At 37.6% G+C, this 23,286-nt stretch overlaps 1 protein-coding gene across 1 annotated transcript; it reads left to right on the top strand.

Moving 5' to 3' along the window:
- Nucleotides 1-12,259: 12,259 nt before the first annotated feature.
- On the top strand, nucleotides 12,260-21,138 carry AICDA (activation induced cytidine deaminase). Its single transcript, XM_077167911.1, has 5 exons — nucleotides 12,260-12,352; nucleotides 17,158-17,305; nucleotides 18,369-18,639; nucleotides 19,213-19,328; nucleotides 19,769-21,138. The coding sequence occupies exons 1-5, from the start codon at nucleotides 12,345-12,347 to the stop codon at nucleotides 19,820-19,822; spliced, it is 597 nt and encodes a 198-aa protein (XP_077024026.1). The 5' UTR covers nucleotides 12,260-12,344; the 3' UTR covers nucleotides 19,823-21,138.
- The last annotated feature ends 2,148 nt before the right edge of the window (nucleotides 21,139-23,286 follow it).

Raw genomic sequence — 23,286 nt, 5'->3', positions numbered from 1 at the left:
AGATAATCTGTAACAACTGTGCTTGTTAGTATGGTGGCTCATTCCTTGCCTATATCTGATAGAAAGTGAAATAGAAAGATCTGATCTAGTATAGTTGATAAATCCTTACTTTTGTTGCCTTATCCCCCTTAAAGTACATGTACACAGAAAGAATGACATTGTGCCCTGATGTTCTAAACAGGAGTAATTTCTCTCTTGCCTTGCAGGAATTTTAAAATATTATATCAGGTAGGAATGGGGCATTTACAGCCCTAAACCAAAATGCTTCCAGGCTTAATAAAACCTACATTTATATCATCCTGTTCATTTGCATATAGAAGAATTGTATTTCTATACTATTGTATAGAATAGTATAGAAATTCTATACTATATTGTCTCGGTGCCAATCCTGACGTGTGTAATCCTGAGCATATACTTCTCGGCTATAAACTGGCAGTAGTGTACCTGGTTTATGGGGTGGTTCTGAGAATGGACAGGATCAATGTATTCAAAACCCTTAGCACCTGTGCCTGCCAATTAGGTAGCTGTTAAAATATAATAAGACTAAAAGACATTCTTTCTCCTAAGCTGGCTGGCTTCATCCCAACTGCCGTAAGTAGGCTGGCCCTTCCTCTCTTTCCCTTTTAACAAAATAAGATGAGCCTGGCTGGTTCTCCAGTGACTGGGGAGATATGGAAGACAATACCATCTACATCATGTACTTTATACTTTTCAAAGTACTTTTATATTTTATTTTTATATAAACTCCTTTTTTATAAACATTATATATCATTCTCAGAGAGACCATGGGAGCAAAGCAGCACAAGTATTCATATTTGTCAGAGAACAATGTTTAGAGAGTGGAGAGATCTGGCTGAGTTCACAAAGTTGGGTGCAACAAAACCCTGCCTGGATGTGTGAATTCTGAAACTTAGTTTAATGCTCATTCACTGCAAAAGGGAAACTCAGAGACAGGCGTTTAGAAAACAAAAGTAGCTAACTTGCTTTCCAAAGAGGGAGTCTTGACTTTAGAAAACCTAAAAATATATATACACAACAAAAAATTAAAAATGCAATAAAAATAAGGCTACCAAGATCATCAAATTTACAATTAGTCTGCTCGCGGTTGGAAAAGAGCAATTTTTTCACATGATTATCATATTCTTAAAAGTCATTAGTTACCTTCAGACATCACATTGCCAAAGTCAGGGATACAGTTGTTTTCCACAGAAAAAAAAATTATTTTAGAGACTTAGATGTAGTGGTATGTAGACCCTGCTTGTTTGCTTATCTTGGGGTGCAGATGCTTTTTTGCCCACTATCTGAAGAATTTGATGTGATTGCTTATTCAAAATCAAAGCACGTGCAGGTGTCTGTTTTGCTTTCACACACTACATACACCACCCAGGAACTCAGCAACTCCAGAATTCTACGGAGGTTCAGCTGGTGGCTGTCAGCTATGAATCTGATCAGAAGCAAGAACACAAGAAATGCCAAAGAGGTTCCTCTTCTCAAAGACTAAAGAGTCAGTATGTCTTTTTGCCATGGTTTCCCTAGTTTATTCTTTCAGGAAATACAACCTATTGGTCAGAGCCAAACTTCAGAGCTAGGGGTTCAAATTCTGGCTCTACCACTGTGATCTAAACCTGTTTCCTCACCTGTAGAAGGAGGATTTCAATGGTATGAATCCTACAGGGCTCTACAGATTAAATGAATATATGTAAGGTGATTAGAATAGTACTTGGCATCATGTTAAGTATGAGTCATTATCCTCCAGTCACCAAACGTTTGAACCCTCCCTGGTGCCTAGACCAGTGGTGGGGATACAAAGTTGAGACATGGTTTCTACACTCAATGAAATTAGAGTCACTTTATTACTTAACTTTTCTTTCTGCTTTGGATAACATTTTTTGCCTCCTATCATGATGACTATACATACATTTATTTACATAGGCTTGGGTTTTATTTTTGATAATAAAGTAATGGTCTAAATTATGCTACACATTTATTGGTGTTTCCTCTTGTTCGGGGACAAAGAGACCCTTCCCTCCCTACCTTCAAATCTCCCATAAGTACCTGCTCCCTAACTTTCAGTCAAGTGAACTTCTTATTTAATCGTGGGTTCTTTCTTCCCACTCCTGTTGTCTATTCTCCCTTTTCCTCAGTCCCAAGGCACATATCACCATTGCTGCCCTTACGTGTGGATTTCTCCCCTGCTTAAGCAAAAAGAGAGAACACCCCAATCACACATCCTTTTAGGGCTGTTCAGTCCCTGACAGTTAATCGGGCTGTTTAAGGTTACCTGTATGGGGCATAAATAACTAATTTCAGAACAGATCCAGGATAACTGTCAAAATAGGAATCATTCTGATTTCACTTTTTATGTTGCAGCCATACCTCCGTGAAGGAACCTCTTATAGTAACCAATATGTGTGGGAGGCAGGATTATGTTGAATAAATTCAGCAAAGTGTTGCAGCGAACAGAATGCGTTAATGGTGTTTTATCTAATTGTGCTGATGTGGCTGACTCTTCCTATCCTCCTCTGGTATCAAAATATGAAAAGATCCTTATTGGTACCTTTAGCCAGTGTGCAGGTGGGGAGAGAAGAGGAGTCAGGTGAGGCGGAAACCATTCTCAAACAGATTCCTAAATTATTTGTCAATTAGCTGGACGTCAAGTAGTTGTTTCTTAAGTGTCATCAAGGATACTGAATTTTAATTACATCAAGATGGGTTGAAATTTAGCTATAACAGAATGTTTATTACAAAGTAAAGGCAATGATCAGTAGAGACTCTAAACAAAGAGAACCAAAAAGGAGGAATTTGCCAATATGGTCCCAGGATTTCCTAGCATAGAGGGTGATCCAATTCCAATAACTGGCAGGGATTATTTAAATGGGAATGTCATTAGAGTGGATAATAGCAATTCTACAGATAACACATCATTTCTAACATGCTATTCTTTCTTTGGAACTTGCCTGTCTCCACTTATGAGCTATTTTTGTGAAGATAATCTCCACCAGTTACTGGAACCAAATTCCTTATATTGCATCAATGGGCAAATGATGAGAAATTTGGTCTTTGGAAATGCACCTACCTACAGAGAGGAAAAAGGCCTCTGAAGAGTTCCGTATTATTTGAAAGATCTCATTTCCCCTGGCATTTCAATGTGTTAAAAAGCAAACAATCCAGATGTGGCCTCTTTCTCTAAGCCAACTCAACAAGTGAACTCACTGCCCTCCCACCCTATGACTCCCAGGTGTTTAAATCTCCCTGACAAAAGTCCCAAGATGAGCCAGAACCCATCATCAAGGAGTTGAGAAAGGCTACTTGACAAAATGGGGGAAGAGAGAAATGAGACAAAGTTTCAGTGGTGGAGAGATTTCAAAAACAAAGTCCAGAGGTTGTTCTGGAGGTTATTCTTATGCATTATACAGATATCCCTTTTTAGTTTATGGTGCATTGGAGTGGCTGGAGAGAACTACCTGCAACTGTTGAGCTTTGTTCCAATAGCTTTGATTCTTGAAGATGATTGTATAAAGATATAAGGTTTACAGCGTGACTGTGTGATTGTGAAAGCCTTGTGTCTGATGCTCCTTTTATCCAGAGTATAGACAGATGAGTTTAAAAAAAAAAGGGTAAAAATAAAGAATAAATAATAGGGGGGGACAAAGGGTAAAATAAATTGGGAAATACTAATGGTTAACTAGAGAGCGGGGTAAGGTATATCTAAGTATGACATTTTTCTTTTTCCTTTTTAATTATTTTTCTGAGTGATGCAAATGTTTTAAAAAATGACCACGGTGATGAATACACAACTATTGATGATATTGCAAGTTATTGATTGTACACTATGTATGGAATGTATTTGTGTGAAGATTTCTCAATAAAAATATTTTCTTAAAAAATGTAAGCAACCAAAGACATGGATAGACACTTTTCCAAAGAAGAAATACAAATGGCTAAAAAGTATATGGAAAGATGCTCAACTTCACTAGCTATTAGGGAAATGCAAATCAAAACTACAATGAGATACCATTTCACACCTACAGCTGTTATAAAAAAACAACAACAACAGAAAACTATAACCGCTGGAGAGGATGTGGAGAAATAGGGACACTCATTCACTAACATGGTGTAGCCATGCTGAAGGCAGATTTGGGATTCCTCGGAAAGCTAAGTTTAGAATTGCCATATAATCCAGCAATCTCGTTACTAGGTAAATACTCAGAAGAACCTAAAGCAGGAATATGAATAGACATTTTCACACTAATGTTTATAGCAGTGTGATTCATGATCGCCAAAAGATGGAAACAGCCCAAGTGTCCATCAGCTGACAAGTGGATAAACAAACTGTGGAATATACATATGATGGAATATTATGCAGTGTAAAACAGAATGAAGTCATGATGCATGCAATAATGTGGATGAACCATGAGAACATTATGTTGAGCGAAATCCAGAAACAAAAGGATAAATACAGTATGGCCTCACTAATATGAACTCACTACAGTGAGCAAGCAGAGTTAAATGCGAAAGCATAGGCTATTGGGAGATAGAAAAAGAGCAGAGATTGGGCAGTTGATGCTTAAGGAGTACAGAAGGTTTAATAAGACTGTAAAGGTTCGGAAATGGATATCACAATATTGTGTGATGTTAGCACAATATTGTAAGTATAATGAACAAAGTTGAGTATGAATATGGCTGAAAGAGGAAGAATAGGGTTTTGTCTACCCTAAGAAGGCAAGCTAGAGGATAACTGGGACTGTATAACTTAGCAAAACCCAGAATAGACCATGACAGTGGTTAATTGAACAAATATAATAAAGTTTATACATGAACTAGAATAAGTGTATGTCACTATAACAAGGTGTTAATAAGGGGTAGTATTTGGGAAAAAATACAATTAATGTAAACTAAGGTCTGTAGTTAATAGTAACATTGAATATTCTTTCTTTAATTGTAACAAAGGCATTACACCAAAGCTAAACGCCAGTAATGGAGGGATATAAGGGAAGGGTATGGGATTTTTTTTTTTCATTAGAAATGGGATTTTTCTCATATTGATTGCAGTGGTGAATGCATAACTACGTGATTATACAGAGAGCCGCTAATTGTATCATTAGAATGGATTTTACAGTGTGTGAATAAAAGTGTTAAAAAAAAAAAAGCAAGCAATCTTCTCTTTACCAACTATTATGTCCTGTTGGGCAGTAGTAGAGATCAACAGGACAGTTTCTGCCCTCAAGTAGATGAAACTCTGATAAGGAAAAAAAAATCATATGAACAATTTCATTTTTGCATGATAAGTTCTACAAAGGAAATATGCAAAGGTTGCTGCTGCCTGCACCTAACCCTGCAAAGGTGGACGTGTATGGTTGCACATTCACTCAGCAGCTCCCCACACAGCTTGGGCAGTGCTTCTGACTATGAAACCTCCCAGGTTCCTTTATGAAAGATGTGAAAGATTGGACTAGACCTTCCAAAACAAACGTTCTTTTCTTTTCAAGCTTGATTCATTTGGGCCTTAAAAGTTTTCAGTTCCAAGAGAATTTTGTCAAAATGCAAAATCCTGGATAAATGTTTAACCTTATGATCCAACACCTCACTGGGGAGTAATAAGTTTTGTGGGAGGTCTTGAGGTAGGAAGTCAGGAAAAAGATCCAAGGAAGAGGACAGTGGTAGCTGAAGAGAAGCACACCAAAAAAAAAAAAAAAAAAAAGGCAAGCAAACACACATTTTTCAATGTATATGAAATCACACATGCACACATATACACACACAAAATCACACAACGGGGTGCATGGGTGGTTCAGTGGTAGAATGCTCGCCTGCCATGTGGGAGACCTGGGTTTAATTCCCAGACCATGGACCACCACCTGCCCCCGCCCCCCGCCCCCCGCCCAAATAAATCACAATGAAAGAATTTTAGAGCTGGGAGAAACTTTATAGGTCTTCTTGTCCAATATTTGTTCAAACAATTATTCCAGGCTGACCACCTGCTTTGAAATTACTGGAATGCTTATCAAAAAGGCAGAGTCCTAGGCAGCACTCCAGTTTACTGGATCAAAATCTGTCGGAATTGAACATTGCGCTTTGCGATTTTAATACACCCATTCACACCAAGTGTGAGAACCTCAGGTCTGCTCACTCACATTTTATTACTTAGAAGAATTTCGTGCCATGGGAGGATAAGTTGTGAATGGGCACAACTTATGTTTTAAAAATATCTTTACATCTAAGCATATCAATTTATGAATATAAAAAGTTACTCTTTGTAAAGTATCTTCCATGAATTAGGTAACGTTGCTGAGTCATTTGCTTACATTATCTTTAAAAATCCTTCAGGATAGTTGCTTCAGCTTCACAACATTGTTGTTCAAGTCTGAAAATTGGGATAATAGCACCTATCTTTGACTTAAATGAGACGATATATTCAACATGCTTAGCACAGAACCTAGCATAAAGTAAGTTACACAATAGAGGTTAGCTAATATTACTATTATTTGTTCACATTTTGCATGTGGAGAAAACTGAGGCAGCATACTCAAAGGCACTTTGCTAGGAAATGGCGAAGATGGCTAAAAATCTGTATTTGTTTGATTTCAAAACTATTCCCATTATTCCACAGTTTTTCGAGTGACCAATAAGTTTACTTAGTTCTCCTATCAAAAACAATTTTTTTTTCTTAAACTCATAGCCTAGTCTAGACTTTTAATAAATACTTTATCATTCTCTCATCCTCAATGAGTCCTGGGCAACTGCGCCCCAAAAGTTGAATAAGTGATTCCTGTATATGTTTAAAGACCTGTCCTTCAACTTCTAGATAACCTAGAGAACTTCAGCACATGGCAGGCAGTAAACTGAGAAAAACAAAAATCAGGAAATGCAGAAGTTGAAAGTACTCCAAAAACCACACTTTCACCCACGCGGAGCCATTTTGGGGCTCTTAAAAACAACAAAGTATCATATTGAACAATCTATCTGGTGTTCAAAAATAGTGGCCTGGGAAGTCATTGTCTGAGCATCTTGCTCTCAGACACAGGAATGTATACCCTGGAGACTTTCCAAGGGGCCTCAGGCTTCAGAGACTGGCCATAATGAAACTTTGCTCTGTGCTTCTCGTGGTGAAGATTAGCAAGTGGTGAGGTCCAGATGTCCAAAACTTTGCTCAGCTCAGAAGCAAAATTTCCAACTCATGTTGTTTTCGTTAAAAATAAACTGACCAGATTGTACAGTGGTTTTTCATTAGAAGTTGGTGAGGGGAGAGGGTAGTGTTGAATGAAAGCCCCTAAGATTGTTTTTTTTCAATCTCTAACTCCAAATCCGCAGGAATGAAAAATACTATTGTAATAAAAGACGTAATTTCCTTCCTTTAAAAAGGAAAAGGTTAACAGGGAATATAGCTTTCTGAGAATTCAAGTATTTTCTTATACTGGATAAATCAAGTCTTTTAGTAGCAAAGCCATTATGTAAGTTATTCTACTCGATTTTGTTAGAAATTTTTTCCTAAGGAGGTTATGTGAAATATGAATAACAGCTCAGTTTTCTCGGTCATCATTGCTTTGTCATGAGCCAGCACTCAAACCAACTAAACCTTTCATCGCTACTAAAACATGTGAGGCAGGTCCCCACAGCTCATGCTGTTTGTCACCTTCATCAAGCACTTTGCAGATTCCAGTCACTGTGCTTTCTTATTCACACACGGTAGGTATATTAGAAACCCTCAGGACAGCATTGTGAGGAGAGATTTCTCTCCCAATGTCATGCACTGAGTGTGTGCAAGAGCTGGATCTAAGGTACACGTCTCCAGTTGTCAAAGACCATGCTGGCTTAATTACATCTTACTGTCCTCTAGGAATCTTCAGCCCCATCCTTCTATTCAAATTTCACCCATTCATCAAGGTCTCAATGAAATACTGCCTCCACCACGAAGCTTTTGATGACTTCTTTCTGTGGTGATTCTATTTCGGTTCCTCTCTAACGACACAAAGTAGGTGATACATGCCCTATATTCCTAAAGATCTAAATCGAGGATAGATGACCACAGATTGGGATGTTTTTGCAAGGATCCATGCTTTCTAAACAGAGTAATAATCTCATGGTTTCTCTTGAACAATAAATCATAATTAACCTATGAATATACATATATATATATACATATATATATAGATATAGATATATGGCTTCTCTCACATGTATTATTCTATTTGGGTTTCTACAACACTTCAGCAAAATAGGATATACCTTTATAACATGGTGTGGTTGTATATTAGAATCAGGAGGTGGCATTGTAAACAGAAGTGAGGCACCACATTAAATCACACATTCCTAGAGGGACCGTGGGAGTGAAGTAGCATCACACCAAGCATTGAACACTTAACTAGGTATCCACAGCAAAGTAAAGAGGAGTGTGCTTGAAATGACAATAAATGTTGCTTGTGGATAAATGCTGGGTGTGGTAAAAAAAAAAGAAAGTGCAATTCATAGAAGCAGGCAACATAAGCATAACATGAGCTTTCCAAAATGTGCTTGCTCTGCTTTTTTTTAAATTCAAATTATGGTTTTAAATTTTTATTTGAGAGGTTTAAGAAAAATCATATAGAAAATAGAGTTCCCATATACCACTCCATCACACACATGCTTTTCCTTATTTTCAACATTTTGCACTAGTGTGATACCTTTGTTAAAATTTATGAAACAATATTACCATAATTATACTATTAACTATATATAGTCCATAGTTTACATTAAGATTCAATGTTGATGTTGTATAGTCCTATTGATTATCCTAAAAATTTCTATTCCTGCAACATATATACAATTTCCCCTCAACCACATTCAAATAAATAATCAAATGGTTTCTATTGCATTTACAATATTGGGTTGCCATCACTGCCATCCATCACTGCCATCCATTATAAAAACTTTTCTATTACCCCCCCCAAAAAACTCTATACCAATTAAGCATCCCCCACCTCCACCCCCACTCCTGCCCCTGGTAACTTGCATTCAAGTTTCTGGCTCTATGAATTTATGCGTTTTAATTATTTCATGTCAGTGAGGTCATGCAATATTTATCCTTTTGTGTCTGGCTTATTTCATTCAACATAATGTCTTCAGGGTTCATCCATGTTGTTGCATGTATCAGAATTTTGTTCCTTTTTGTGGCTGAAAAATATTCCATCGTATGCATATAGTACCTTGTGTTTATCCATTCATCTGTTGATGGATAGTTGGGTTGCTTCCTCATCTTTTGGCAATTGTGAATAATGCTGCTATGAACATGGATGTGAAAATATCTGAGTCCTGTTTTCAGTTCTTTTCAGTTCTTTTGAGGATAAACCTAGAAGTGTGATTGCTAGTTCACATGGTAATTCTATACTTAACTTTCTGAAGAATTGCCAGATTGTTTTCAACAGGTTTACTTTGATATTTAAAGTGCTTATGACTCAAAAATTTTAGCTGAATAAACATACTTTAGAAATTTCCCTTGAGGTATCATAACTGATGGGGTAGAGACGGAAGAAGGGAAAGAGAAAGCAAAGAGAAGAGTGAATAAAATAATCTAAACTTCGATGGTTTAGAGCAGCTTTAACAAAGGGTGTGGTCTGAAAGTTTCAGAGTGAGGACGTGGCGTGTTGAGAAGAAGCACAGAGACACCTTTTTCCATAGCTCTATCACCAAATAATCTTAGAACAAGAAGAACCTCTTATTATATGATGTATACTTTTCATAGCAAGCATCACAGTTTTTATTGTATTTTTACATGTCTGGTGACTTGATTATTGCATATTTCCCACTGGGATATACGTTCCACCAGAGCCTTATTAACTAATCAGCACATTTTTTGAGATGTCTATTATGTGCCAACGCTGTACTAAGCATTGAGGGTACCACAATGGAAAAAAATTCTTTCCTCTCATGGACCTAAGACAAGACAGATAGGTAAAATAGTGCATGATTTTGTTTCTTGGTTGTCAAAGCAAATATCATGCAATGGGTTGGCTTAAAAAATGAGTGTTTATTGGCTTATTGTTCTGAGGCTAAGAGAAGTCCAAATCAAGGTGTCATTATGACAATGTGTTGTTTGTAAAGATTGGATTTTGGAGCGGGCCACCAGTGATCCTTGGTCCTGGGCTTCTCTTTCAAATGGCAATGTACATGGTAGCCTCTCCTGGCCTATTCCTTCTCTTCTAGGTTCTGTTGTCCTTCAGCTTCCTGCTTTCCCTGGCTCTATGTCTGAATTTTATTCTGCTCATAAAGAACTCCAATGATAGGATTAAGACCTATCCTGATTGAGTTGGGCCCCACCTTAATTGAGTAGCTTCATCAAAATTCCTACTTTAATGAGTTCATACCCACAGGAATGGGTTAAGTTTAAGAACATGTTTTTTTTTTAATTTTCTGAGGTACATACAGCTCCAAATCACTACAGTGTATTTTGAATGGCAGATTCTAGAGAGATCAGTTAGGGAAAGGGGATAAAAAGTTTCAGGATGATAAGATTCAGATGCAATCTTGGATATGGTGATCAACAAAGTGTCAACCAGAAAGAGGTATTCATAAAATAAATGAGGAAATCAAGCATAAGGATGTATGGAGGAAGAGAATTCTAGGCAGGAAGAAGAGCAAGTGCAAAGACAGAGGCAGGAGTGTGTATTCATTGTCTATGCAAGGGAGAGTAGGAGATGAGGTCAGAGAGGGACAGATGGTATAGGGTCTTGTAAGCTACTGCAAGGATGTTGTCTTATACTCAGAGAAGGGGAGCCACTGGAGAGTTCTAACAGTGACATGACCTGCAGTGTTTCAGAAGGACTACTGGACCACTTTGTAGAGAGTAGGCTGAAGGATGGAGATGAGAAGGACAGCTGGGAGGCTAATGCAATAACCCGGCTTTCTAGACCTAGAGATGATGACAAATGGCAGTTACTGGGTAAATTTTGAAAGTAGAGTTAACAGGATTTGTTAATGGCTGCAAAGGAAAGAGAAGACTAGGACATGAAAGAAAGAGAAGTCAAGGGTGAACGCAAAGTTTGGGGCTTGAACAGTTGGAAGAATGACACTGCCATTCCTGAGATGGGGAAGGGGCAAGAAGAGTAGTTGGGTACGGGGGTAGAAAATAGGGCCTCAGTGTTAGACAGACATCCCAACAGACATCCCATCAGACAGGTATGAGATTCCCATCAGACATCCCATCAGACAGGTATGAGATTCCCATCAGACATCCCATCAGAAAGGTATGAGATTACCATCAGACATGCAGATGCTGAGAGGGAAGCTGAACACATTCATCTCAAGTTCAAGAGAGAGGTCAAAGCTAGAAATATGGATTTGGGAATCATCAGCATATCATTGGTATTTAAATCCGAAGAAGGAAGAGGGCAGGAACAAAGGCTGCTTTGCTCATCATTGCATCCCCAATACCAGGCAGTTTCTGGCATATAGTAGGTACTAAAATTCTATGCAATGCTTAAGGGGTGGGGTAGAAGGGAGAAGGAAAATCTTTAATATACCAGTTGCATTGGGGCAGGAACTAAAGCCTCTTATTTGAAAAGTCCAGCCTATTTACAAGTTCAATTTAGATATTGAATCTGTCTGGTGTGATATGCACTTTTGTATTGTTTGGGATTTTGTTGCTTCTGACTTCAAAATAAAAATATGATCTTGTGGAATCGATAACTTGGGCAAAAATCATTCTTTAGTACAAACATCTAGTCTTCTAGCAATTGTGGTAGTGCAATCCAAAAGAAAAAAATCAGTGATCTGGGAGGCAAAATTTCTGGGTCGTAGGTCCTGTAACTGATTGTGTTTACTTGCTCAGCATTAAAGCAGTGGCTGTTAGTGCTTGTCTCTATACAGATCCATAGATATTGCCTAATTAAATGAGTTAATGGATTCTTTTAGTTCACAGAACACAAGCTGTTATTCAAATGAACATCATCATCATCATCATCATCATCATCATCATGCTTTTAAAGTTAAAGATATGATTTGTTACCATGATGGCAATTTAAGTAGTATCCACTGTCTCTGGATCTTTGATACCTATGGAGGATGGACTGGATTTTTAAAGAAATAGTCTTAGGAGAACCTAGGCATTAAGCAGAGCTGCCCTCAGTCATCTACCCCGTGTGGCTCTGCCCCTGACAACCCCTCCCATCTTCACGGGACCCAAATCAGGGGGAAGGTGCTCTGTGGTACCTGGTGGTGGCAGTGCTGTGGGGAGGGGAGGAGCCCAAAGGGATAAACTCAGATTTGAATGTGGGCAAATCTGACAGAGACACTGAAGCAGCAGTGCTTGAGGCAAGCTTTCCTTGGCCTAAGACTTTCAGGGAGTCAAGAGAGCCACTCTGGAAACTGCTATGGACAGGTAAAGGGTCAGTCTCCTCGCGTGTCCTGGGTGGTTGGTTTTACCAGCTTTTCTCTCAGAGAGTATCTGTGGAATGAATTGGCAGCTAACCCTTTCTCTTGTTTCTCTATCTGACTGACACAATCTGCTTGTTTAAAATACATGTTTATTTTTCTGGATCTGTCTCATTACTGTTCAAACCTGCCTTGCTCTCAACCTAATTCTCAGTGCTTCTCCAAGTGACTCTCTTTTCTGTGTTGCAAAAGAACTTTTATGCAGCATATACTGACTTGACTTGGTTACAAGTGGTTTATGGTAATATCAGCAAAGCAAATGTTTAAAGACTCATATCATGAAAAAGTAAAAGTAATACTATACTACACACAGTCATGGTAATTGTAAAACAATTTTGTACACATTTCAAAAATCAAACCACTTGAAGACAGTTTCCTAGGGAAACTTTACAGAAAAATTTAGTTACATAGTAAGAAAGTTTGTTTTTTTTTTTTGAAAATAACAAACATTCAAAATTAGTTGCCTGAAAGTCATTATGATTTATAATAGAGAAAAAGTTTCAAATAGGTGATTTAATGTTGGAAGCCAGACCTCTAGGCATTTTAACTTTTTAACCAGACTTTGAATTTGCGTACACATGGCCTAACTCATTTTATAAATGAGGATTCTGTAAGCTTTTCAGTTTGTCCACCTATAAATTATGATAATTTAAATTTTATTGTAGAATTTAGTCTATTCCTACTTTTCTGATTACTAAAATATATAAGAATCATACCTAATCCACATACTTTATTTCAATTTAATGCTTTTACATAGAATATAAACTTGTTCTTCAGAAGGTTTTCTTGAGAGTAAGCACTGTTGAATATCTCTTCACTACAAATGACATCTTTTTTTGTTTGGCGGTTATTTTAAAAATGAATGTGAGGTATAAGTCAACAATCCTCTGTGGTCAGAGGTGGAGGGACCAGTGGAGATCCTTGCACATGATGAAATACAAAGCCACAGTAAAATCAGTAGTCAAAATTCAGAGAAAGACCAAAAAAGGAGAAAGATGAAATTCAACAGGAGAAAAGGGAAATCTATCATTATCATTAAAGAAAATGCTGTCTGCAGAACTCAATAGCGATGGTGCACTGCAGTGGAGATGAATGTCAGGATTATTTTTAACCCATTTGTCTCTGGTTTGCATTGCTGGGGATGCAGCTCTTGTTCTGCCTCAGGGAACACAGCTGTCCAGAGCAGCTGTCAACATGAGGGCCTGAAAAACTGTCTCTGTAAAATCCTTTGTACCCAGAAGAGAAACATCTTACATCTCCACTGAGACAAATGGGGAGCTGGCAGCAGGGTACTAGCTAGAGGAGAAGCAAGAAAAATAACAGATCACGATCACGAAATTCCTTTCCCTGTGCCTGGTTACCTGGGACAGAAAAAGCAAGGAACTATTGCATTTTCGTGCAGGGTAGGAAGTAAAGTCCATCTGAATTGCTTTAGCTAGGTCATGCCCTTTTCTATACTCCCAGGAACCTTTCTCTTCTTTATGCTAACAGGTTCTCCCCTTTCCTGCAATAAAAAAGATATATATTTGCTCTCCCTTTCTCATCCATACAGCCCAGGAGGGTAGGTTAGATGTATAACTGATTTATTGTTAAAGATGATGATTAATCTGTTTAAAACTGACTGGGCCCCAAAGAGAGAATATGTTTATTTTATTCTCTCTCTAGAGCATTTATCATGCATCTATTATCTATTCAGCTAATTATATATGCTAAGGGTTATTAAATGCTAATTATGTAATATAGTTCATAGTAATTGTGGTAGAGCTATGGAGATTACCATAAATTATCATTTTAAAATAAAGCAAACTATTATTAGATTTTTGTGAGTATCTATTTTAGATTCCTACCAAAGATGCAATTTTTTAAATTTAAAGAAGGGAACAATATGGTTGACTCATTTTTATACTATTTGATATGTATATTATATATACTGGCAATAAATTCAATTTTGTTTCAGAGTTTAAGGTATTTTCTAATAAGCTTCATGTGTGTGAGAAGAGGCCTTTGAATTGAAAAAGCTATAAAGAGCCATTGTCCTTCTTGTTTATTCAATCAAGTTGACGTTTTGGTAGTTGATCTTTAAAGTCAAAGACTATCACCTATATCTAGTTATGAAAATGTCAGTTCTCAATATATATCCATCCACACAAAGACTGGTACACTAATGTTCAAAGCAGCTTTATTCACAATAATCTCAAACTGGAAACAATCCAAATGTCCATCAACAGGTGAATGGATAAACACAATGTGTTATATTCGTGTAATGGAATACTACTCTGCACTTAAAAGGAAAAAATTGCTGGTACTCATAACAACATGAGTGAACCTTGTGTCTTATACTGAGTGAAATAGCATAAGACAAGAAAGAGTAGATCAGTAGATAATGTATGATTTACATGACATTCTAGCCAATGAAAACTAATCTAGTTACAGAAAACAGATGAGTGATATGAGGGAAAGAGAATTGATTGCAGGGGGTGGGGGGAGAGTGAACTGGAAAGGTCTGTATACTGATTGTGGTAGCAGTTTGGGGTGTTTTCATTTCTCATTTTAAATACACGAAGTTTACTGTTTATACCGCAATGCAAAAATAATAATGATCGTAAGTGAAGAGCTTCAATTTCTTGCCAGCAAACTGCATTCAAATTCCTTACCATGCTTTTGCTTTATAAATTTTTTGCACTTCTTCCCGATGCCATGAAATTGCAACGCTGATCCCACATGTTAAGCAAATACATTTCTGAAAATGACAAAGGGCAGAGACACAACTCATGCTTAAGTAATCACACTAGTATATAGCTGGTGTTACTATGCTTAAAACTGTAATGTTATTCTTAATTTCTTTAAACAGATTTGGACCAGCATAGAGTACTTCCAAAACTTTTAATTCATTTTAGTGTTTATGATATACAAGACACTGTGCTGGGAAAGAGTGGAACAGAAATCAGTCCCTGAGCATGAATAATATGACAAATTATTTAGGTTACATTGTTAAGTAAAAAAAGAAGCAGAATACAAAATTACATTTATCAATATAATTGAAATCATGTAAATACATACCTATAAAAAGACTAGAGGGAAGAGTATCAGAATTTTACCAGTAATTGTCACCAAATAGTGGTACTATGTGTGATAGTCTAAATTTAAAATTTTTACTTTTCTGTACTATTCAAATGTAACAGTAATTAAATATATTAAACTTTAAGAATATTCATAACCTTAAAGACATTTCATTGAGTGATATAAGATAGACACAAAAGACAAATATTGTATAATTTCACTTATATAAAACAACTAGAATATGCAGATTCTTAGAGACAGAAGGTAGCTTACAAATAACCAGGACTAGGAGAGGAGGAGGAAGGAAGTGGACAGTTAATGCCTAATGAGCACAAAGTTTCTGTTTGGTATGACGAAAAAGTTTTGGTAATAGATGGTGGGAGTGGTGGCACAATATTGTGAATATAACTAACTTGACTAAATTGTATAGTTGAAAGTGGCTGAAATGGGAAATTTTGTTATGTGTTCCTACAATAAAATCTTAAATATATATTCATAAGGTGATACTCTCTGTCTCAAAGAGCAGAAAGTCAAGTGAGGGGAGACAGGTGTGTCAGCACTCAATTGATAGCAAAAGACATATTGCTATGACAATGATAAGCTGACAATGTATAATTAGAGGGTTTTGGGGTTGTTATTGTTAAGTTTTTAGCTAGAGATTTTGGGATAGCAGTGATGAGAAGGATCTTCCTAGGAGCTGAAGTTGGGATTAGATTTTAAAGAACATGTAGGTTTTCCCAGGGGAGAAAGGTAGAGGAGCAATGCAGCCAGAGGGATATGCAAAAGCAGTGTCCAGGCAACTGGAAAGCAAAAGCTGAGGGAAAGGTGCCTAGACCAGGGGACTGCCGCACGGGGGGCCTGCAGCAGTGGGGAAAGGTAGGGAAGAAGGTACTGGGAAACAGGGCTAGAAATATAGCTTGAGGGAAGACCATCTGTAAAAACCAGCCTGAAGACCTTGATAAGGAGTTTGGGTTTTATTCTGTGGGCAGAAGAGGATCAGCAGGGATTTTTCTGCATGAGAATGATACAGTCACGTGGTTTTTGTAGGATCACTCTGATGACAGCATGGAGAATGTTATTATGGGGGCATTAGAGGCAAGATGAGAGTTAAGAGGCCACCACAACAGAGAAAGTGAAAGAAGATGAGGGCTTGAACTGAAACAGAGAACAGAGAAGGTGCAAATGGAAGGAATATTTGAGGCTGTGAATCAGTGAATTTGAATGATGAATATGAGAAGTGAGGAAGAGAGATCATTTAGGACAGGAGGCAGTTTAGGAATATTGTTGGGCCATGTTAGGTTTGAGGTACATGTGGAACATTTTGGTAAGGATTGGAGGAGAAATCCAAAAATATAATTTTAGGACTAAGGAGCAAGTTGGGGGGTTGTAAATTGCAAGTTATCAGCATCTATAAGGCAGCCACGGGAGAAAGCTGTCATGGGAGTTTAATACGAGTTGGAAATTCTTGCTGAGTAGCTCTCAATAAGTCTTATTTATAAGCAGGAAAAAGTGTTCACATTGACTTCCAAGCTCAGTGGCTCTAAGGTATTCAGCAAAGGAATCAAGAGCATCTTCACCATCAGCTCTGATTTGGCTCAAGTAGATATGGACAAAAAAGATATAAAGGTAAGCCAGGAAGATCCAAGAATGAACTGGATGCACTACTTTATCTTCTCCCTTCTCTTACTGCAGCCTCCTGATGAAACAGAGGAAGTTTCTTTACCACTTCAAAAATGTTCGCTGGGCCAAGGGTAGACATGAGACCTACCTGTGCTATGTGGTAAAGCGGCGAGATAGTGCTACCTCCTTTTCGCTGGACTTTGGTCACCTTCGCAACAAGGTATCAATTAAAGTTTACCTGCACAGATGAAGCCCAACCCTAAAGGCTTTTAGAGCCACTTGCTGACCGTTCTACTTTCAGCTGTCTCCACTAGGTCCCTAAATCCTTTTTTTTTAAACATGTCCATGCACCTATACTGGACACACACCAAGGGATGTCATTTAATGTCCTCACTGAGCATGGTAGACATCCTAACACCTCAGTTTGCTTCAATGACGACTGCCCTCAGCTTGCCTCCCATTTTCCCAGCAGCTGAATTTCCCTTGAGATCAAGGAAGAAAACAATGCTGAGAACATTTGAACTGGTGGTGAGGGAGGGGTGGTGCTAGATGTCAAATATAATAAAACAAATTGTGCCATTACAATTTTTGAAAATTAAAAAAGAATCTAGGAAAAATCAACAGTAACTCAGAATAATTTCTGTTCTCTCCTGGTTGCATAGTTCATAGGCCAATGAGTACATCCAGAATAGAATTCCAGAAAACTCACAATTAGTACAATTGCAGAGGTCCTATTTTGAGCCAATATTATTTCATTGCTATTAGCCCATAGCAGTGTATAATATCTCTTACAACACACACCTCTGTGCCTTGCCATAATCTATTTCCCTTTGTGTCTTCCCAACCACTTCTCACAAATTGTCGATCACCTACCACTACCCAACTCCCACACCCCCTCCCCAGTGTGTGGGGTGTAATTCCACAATGTTACATCAACAGGCATGTCGGAGTCATTTTCCTTCTCCCCAAAGGCGTAAAAAAGTAACTTTACAAACACAAATGAAATCTCTACTGAGCTAGTGTGAAGCCATGTCCTCCAAAACTCATCCTCTCCATTCACCCAAAATCATAAGCCTTACTCCATTCTGCAGGGCTGAGACCCTCAGCTTAACACTTACTAGCTGTGCTTTTCTGGACAAGTTACTTGCCTTACCTCTCTGTAACAAAAGGACCATCACAGCAAATGTCCCCCCAAAAATCAATGTGGGAAGGAGATGAATTAAGTGTGCAGTTACCAGAACCACAGTGAATAAACACCAGCCGAATGCTCAATGTCTCCCCAGTCCGGGTGCCACGTGGAATTGTTGTTTCTTCGCTACATCTCAGACTGGGACCTGGACCCCGGCCGGTGCTACCGTGTCACCTGGTTCACCTCCTGGAGCCCCTGCTATGACTGTGCCCGGCACGTGGCCGACTTTCTGAGAGGGAACCCCAACCTCAGTCTGAGGATCTTCACGGCGCGCCTCTACTTCTGCGAGGATCGCAAGGCTGAGCCAGAGGGTTTGCGGCGGCTGCACCGTGCGGGGGTCCAAATCGCCATCATGACTTTCAAAGGTGGGAAGGGGGACCTATCTGCAGGGGCTCAGCGAAGTAGCCACCATTAGGCAGAGAACAAATCACTGGAGAAATTCAGTACAAAAGAATTGCAGGAGGGTACTGGTTCACATCTGGAGTCAAAGCTATCAGCTAATATTGGAGGAAAAGAATCAATGGTATGGAGACAAGACCCTGGAGAAATGAGAATTAAAAAGCGGCCAGGATATGGTACAATATTATGTAGTCAGTAAGAGATGATATTTGTGAAGAATATTTAACAGCAAGGTAGTAAGTTTTTGTTAAAATGATAAATGAAAATAGGATACAGCATGTAAAATTCCCTGTAATCAATCTATGCATGCATTAGACTGGGAACGGAGAAGTGATTTCCATCCATGGAAAAAGTAGTGTTAGCATTAGGGGAGACATATTTCTTTCATCAAAATTGCCTTTAATAAGTTAATACTGTGCTTACAATAAAAATAAAATGGAATTTGTACCTGTTTTTTAAGGGGGGAGGAATGCTAGGGTTCCCCCCCCCCCCGTTTGATTTTCATGATCTGAACTATCTTCTACCATTTCTTTTTTAAGATTATTTTTATTGCTGGAATACTTTTGTGGCAAATCATGAAAGGACTTTCAAGGCCTGGGAGGGGCTACATGAAAATTCAGTTCGTCTGTCCAGACAGCTTCGTCGCATTCTCTTGGTAAGGGGTTTCCCAGCTTCACATTTTCTTTCCCTATACACAGACTTTAACTGGAGCTTCTTACTATATTCTATTCCTTCATCATTCCTCCTCAGTTACTCTTCTGATGAAAACTTTTCTCTTTGTCTTCTTTGCCTTCATTTTCTCCCCTGCAAATCAGTCGCCCTTCTTTTGTTTCATCCTCAGACCTCTGCTAAATCCCTTCTGTTCCCCCCTCTTTCTTTCATTGCTTCACATGCCTTCTTTTTGTTAGTCTGTCCCCAGGATTGTGCTTCTTTCCTGGTCACAATTCCTTCCTCTTGTATTTCCTCTTCCTACTCCCTCCCACCTTATCTTCTTTCAAAACACATTCCAACATGTCATAAAAATACCTACTGTTTAAAAGTCCCACCCCCACATTCCATTGTGAAGCCATACACTCTATTTCTCTTTCTTCACAGCCCCTATATGAAGTTGACGACTTGCGAGACGCATTTCGTACGTTGGGACTTTGATGCCAACCCCTAAAGACGGACACATGCACTGAGACACCCTGTTGAAGACAGTGGATGGAAGAGCAATCTTCCCAGTCTTCTCTGTTTTTCTTCAACTCTCACTTTCTTTGAGTTTAGAGAAAAAAATATTTTTATATGTCTTTTTCTAAAAATATGTGTTGAAAATAGAGAAGGAACACAGGTCCACCTATTTAATGTTACAACTGGTGCAGTTTGGAATGCAAAAACATCTCCTATTGGGAAGCCACAGAACTGCAGGGCCTGGGAGCATCCTAAAGGTTCTCTTATACCTCTGAGGCAGGGTGAGAACGGAAGGTAAATCGTTAAAAGCATGGTGAGAACATCAGATGTTTTTAAAATAAGTATCCTTTCTTATTTGAGCCATTAGTTTTCGATGGTATTAATCATAGATTTTCTTACTCTTTTTCTTTGGGGCTTGATTTCAAGTAAACTCTCCCATCAGACCATGATCTATGGAACCTCCTAATGAGAGAATCTGGCAATTGTAACTCTAAACTATCTCTCCAAAGCATTACTATCCAAGCCTGTGCTACAAATTAATAGTCTGAGGAATGGTTTTTTGTGTGTATGTATATAAATGTTTTTTGTTTGTTTTTGTTATGAAATAGACAATGACCACTTTCAGGCTATTTTAATAAAGGATCTTAAAATGGATGAAGGCTGTGAAGAAGACACTCTAACAATGAGTTGATGCCTTAAGTAATAAATCCTCTGGAAACAGATCCTTTTTAAAGTCCATATTTTAGAAACAACCACAACTATAAATAAATGCTTGGAAGAGAGTTGCTTGAATGTTGAATGTTGAGATGAGAAAAACCTATTTTCTATGATGGGTCCTTTAACCTTAATAATGCCAACTGAAAGGTTTTCTATCTTTTCTATGTATGTATGATGAGTCTCTCAAAGAAATTGTGACAAAATAGACTATTAGGGAGGAAAGGATAAGAGATCATTGCAAGGAAACAGTGTTTTATCCTGCAAAATGAATGGCAGAGAGTACCTTGCCAATTTGCCCCTAATGACCATCCTTCACCATAAGAGAATATAGAATAACCACATCCCTGTACAATGATTAGCTAGCAACTCTTGCAATGCAGAGAAATAGATCCACATGAAAAGTAGTAGTCATAGCTGTATTGTTTGTTGTTTGTCTGGGTTTTTTTTGGGTGCGTAGGCTAGGAGTCAAACCTAGGTCTCCACATTACAGGGGAGCATTCTACCACTGAACCACCAATGTACCCACAGCTATACTGTTATAATCTTATTGTACATTTTGAAAGAGTAAATATTAAAAATCCCTAGTTTATGTGTTCATATTTTATTATGTTATATAGTGTCTAATCATATTTTTGTTATCATAATTCCTTTTCTGGTATAATGAGATGGATTCCTAATGTCTCATAAATGCATACCTTTAGAAATGATTCTAATAGCAGAGGGCATAATTGAAACATAGTCTCTTCATAACAGTGACAATATCTTAAAAATATTGCTATGAGGCTACTATTCTCCTGGTTTTTAGTAAATTCTCGCCCCCCCCCAACAAATTTGGCTCTGTCTCATTTCAACCAATTGAATTAATAAATAAATTTCAGAAGTTTTGGGGATAAAATATGCAATAGATTAATCCAAAAATAGTTTATCTAAAGGTAAAATTAGATATGGACTAGAATTGAGTGTCCAGCAATTCCACATCTGGGTATATAGCCAAGAGAATTGAAACCATATGTGCAAGTGAAATTTTATACATGAATATTCATAACAGCATTATTCCATCCCAAAATGGGAACACCTGACTATCCATCAACTGATGAATGGATAAACAAAATGCAATATAGTCATACAATGGAATGTTATTCAGCCATAAAAAGGAATTATACTAAACTCTGGGATCTGTCCTGTAATTACTTGTTGAACAGTGCTTTGAAAACTACTGCCTTTTTTTCTTTCTTTGCTTGGTATATATGTTATACTATACAATAAAAAAAGTTTAAAAAAATTATGCTATAACATTGATGTTAAGTGAAACACGTTAAGTGAAAGAAGCAACACAAAAAGCCACATATTGTATGATTCCATTTATATGAAATGTCCAGAACAAGCAAATCCATAGAGACAGAAACTAGATTACTATTTGGCAGGAGACTAGGAAAAGAATAAGGTGGAATGGCTGTTTAATAGGTATAGTTTTCCTTTTTAGGCGATGAAAATGTTCTGGAATTAGATGGTGATGGCTGCACAACATTTTGAAGGTACTAAAAACCAATGAACTGTACACTTTAAAATGGTTAAAATGGAGAATTTTATATTATGTAAATGTTAGCTTAATTTATCTAAATTTTTTTACAAAAGTTTTCTTTTATAAGATTTCCACTTGGAGTTAGGCAAATCTGAATTTGCATCATGTTTCCATGTGACAATGAACAAAGTATTTAGCCTTTAACCAATGGACAAGGAATAAAGCCCAAATATCCAATCTGTAATATCTGTATGGTACATTACCTTTGCACATATTTTGTTAAGGATTAAATTAGAAGATACGACAAAGCTGGTACCATCTTAGCGAATTGCCATCCTTCCCCTTAACAGAACAGAAACCTAGAAATCACCACAGATATCACGCTTTTGTAGCCTGCTGCGTGCTCTTTGGGCTCTAATTATCTCTTGTATTCGCTTTTCTCTGTCTTCTCTACCAACCCCTGAGAAAGAAAAAAAGAAAAGAAAAGAGCAGCCCTGACAGTCGAAGCTGGCCTGACACTCAGCTAAATCATATTATTTCCCAGTTGGACACAAAAATCTCAGAACACAGACAAGTTTTCTCTAAGACCATAATGAAACGAGAGGAAGAAAGACACTTCACAATTTTTCCTAAGCACTGACAAAAACAAGGTCACTATGCCACATATAAAATACCAAACACTTGGCTAAAATGGATAACTGGTGATTCCTTAACTAGTGAGAAAATTTGTGTTGTAAAACAATTTCTATAGTTTGATCTCATTTATGCTTTCTCATGTACTGTGTATATAGGGATATGTATATTTATACATACAAACACGCATACACATACATGCTCAGTTAGCCATAGTTATCTTATCTCCTGGGAGAAAAGTGGGAGAGGAAGACAGCGGAGGAAAAGGAACTTTTACTTTGCACTCCATATATACATCTATAAAAAAAAGGTGTAACTTGTAGCTTTTAAATAATTAAAATTAAATAATATTATTTAACTAAGACAATAAGAATTTCATTATCTTACATTCTCTGGTGTTTACTTACTAACATGGAATATCCCATAACTTCAAAGACTTAAAAAAAATTCCAGTAGAATAAGCCTAGCAAGTAGTCTTTCTTTGAGTAAATTATCTCTTTCTTTGTGCAATAATCTATAACAATAACCATAAAACTATGCGTGTAGGACCCTCAACTTACAGCATTCCATG

This window comes from Tamandua tetradactyla, chromosome 7 (assembly GCF_023851605.1).
Source record: "Tamandua tetradactyla isolate mTamTet1 chromosome 7, mTamTet1.pri, whole genome shotgun sequence".
NCBI classification, from domain to species: Eukaryota; Metazoa; Chordata; class Mammalia; order Pilosa; family Myrmecophagidae; genus Tamandua; species Tamandua tetradactyla.
The sequence above is the reverse complement of the archived record's forward strand: the minus strand, read 5'-3'. Positions and strand labels throughout refer to the sequence as shown.

Excerpts from the sequence above, each read along its gene's own strand:
- AICDA (XM_077167911.1), top strand. Across the intron at positions 18,640-19,212 it reads CGCCATCATGACTTTCAAAG|ATTATTTTTATTGCTGGAAT; the intron begins GTGGGAAGGGGG and ends TTCTTTTTTAAG. Across the intron at positions 19,329-19,768 it reads AGCTTCGTCGCATTCTCTTG|CCCCTATATGAAGTTGACGA; the intron begins GTAAGGGGTTTC and ends CTTTCTTCACAG.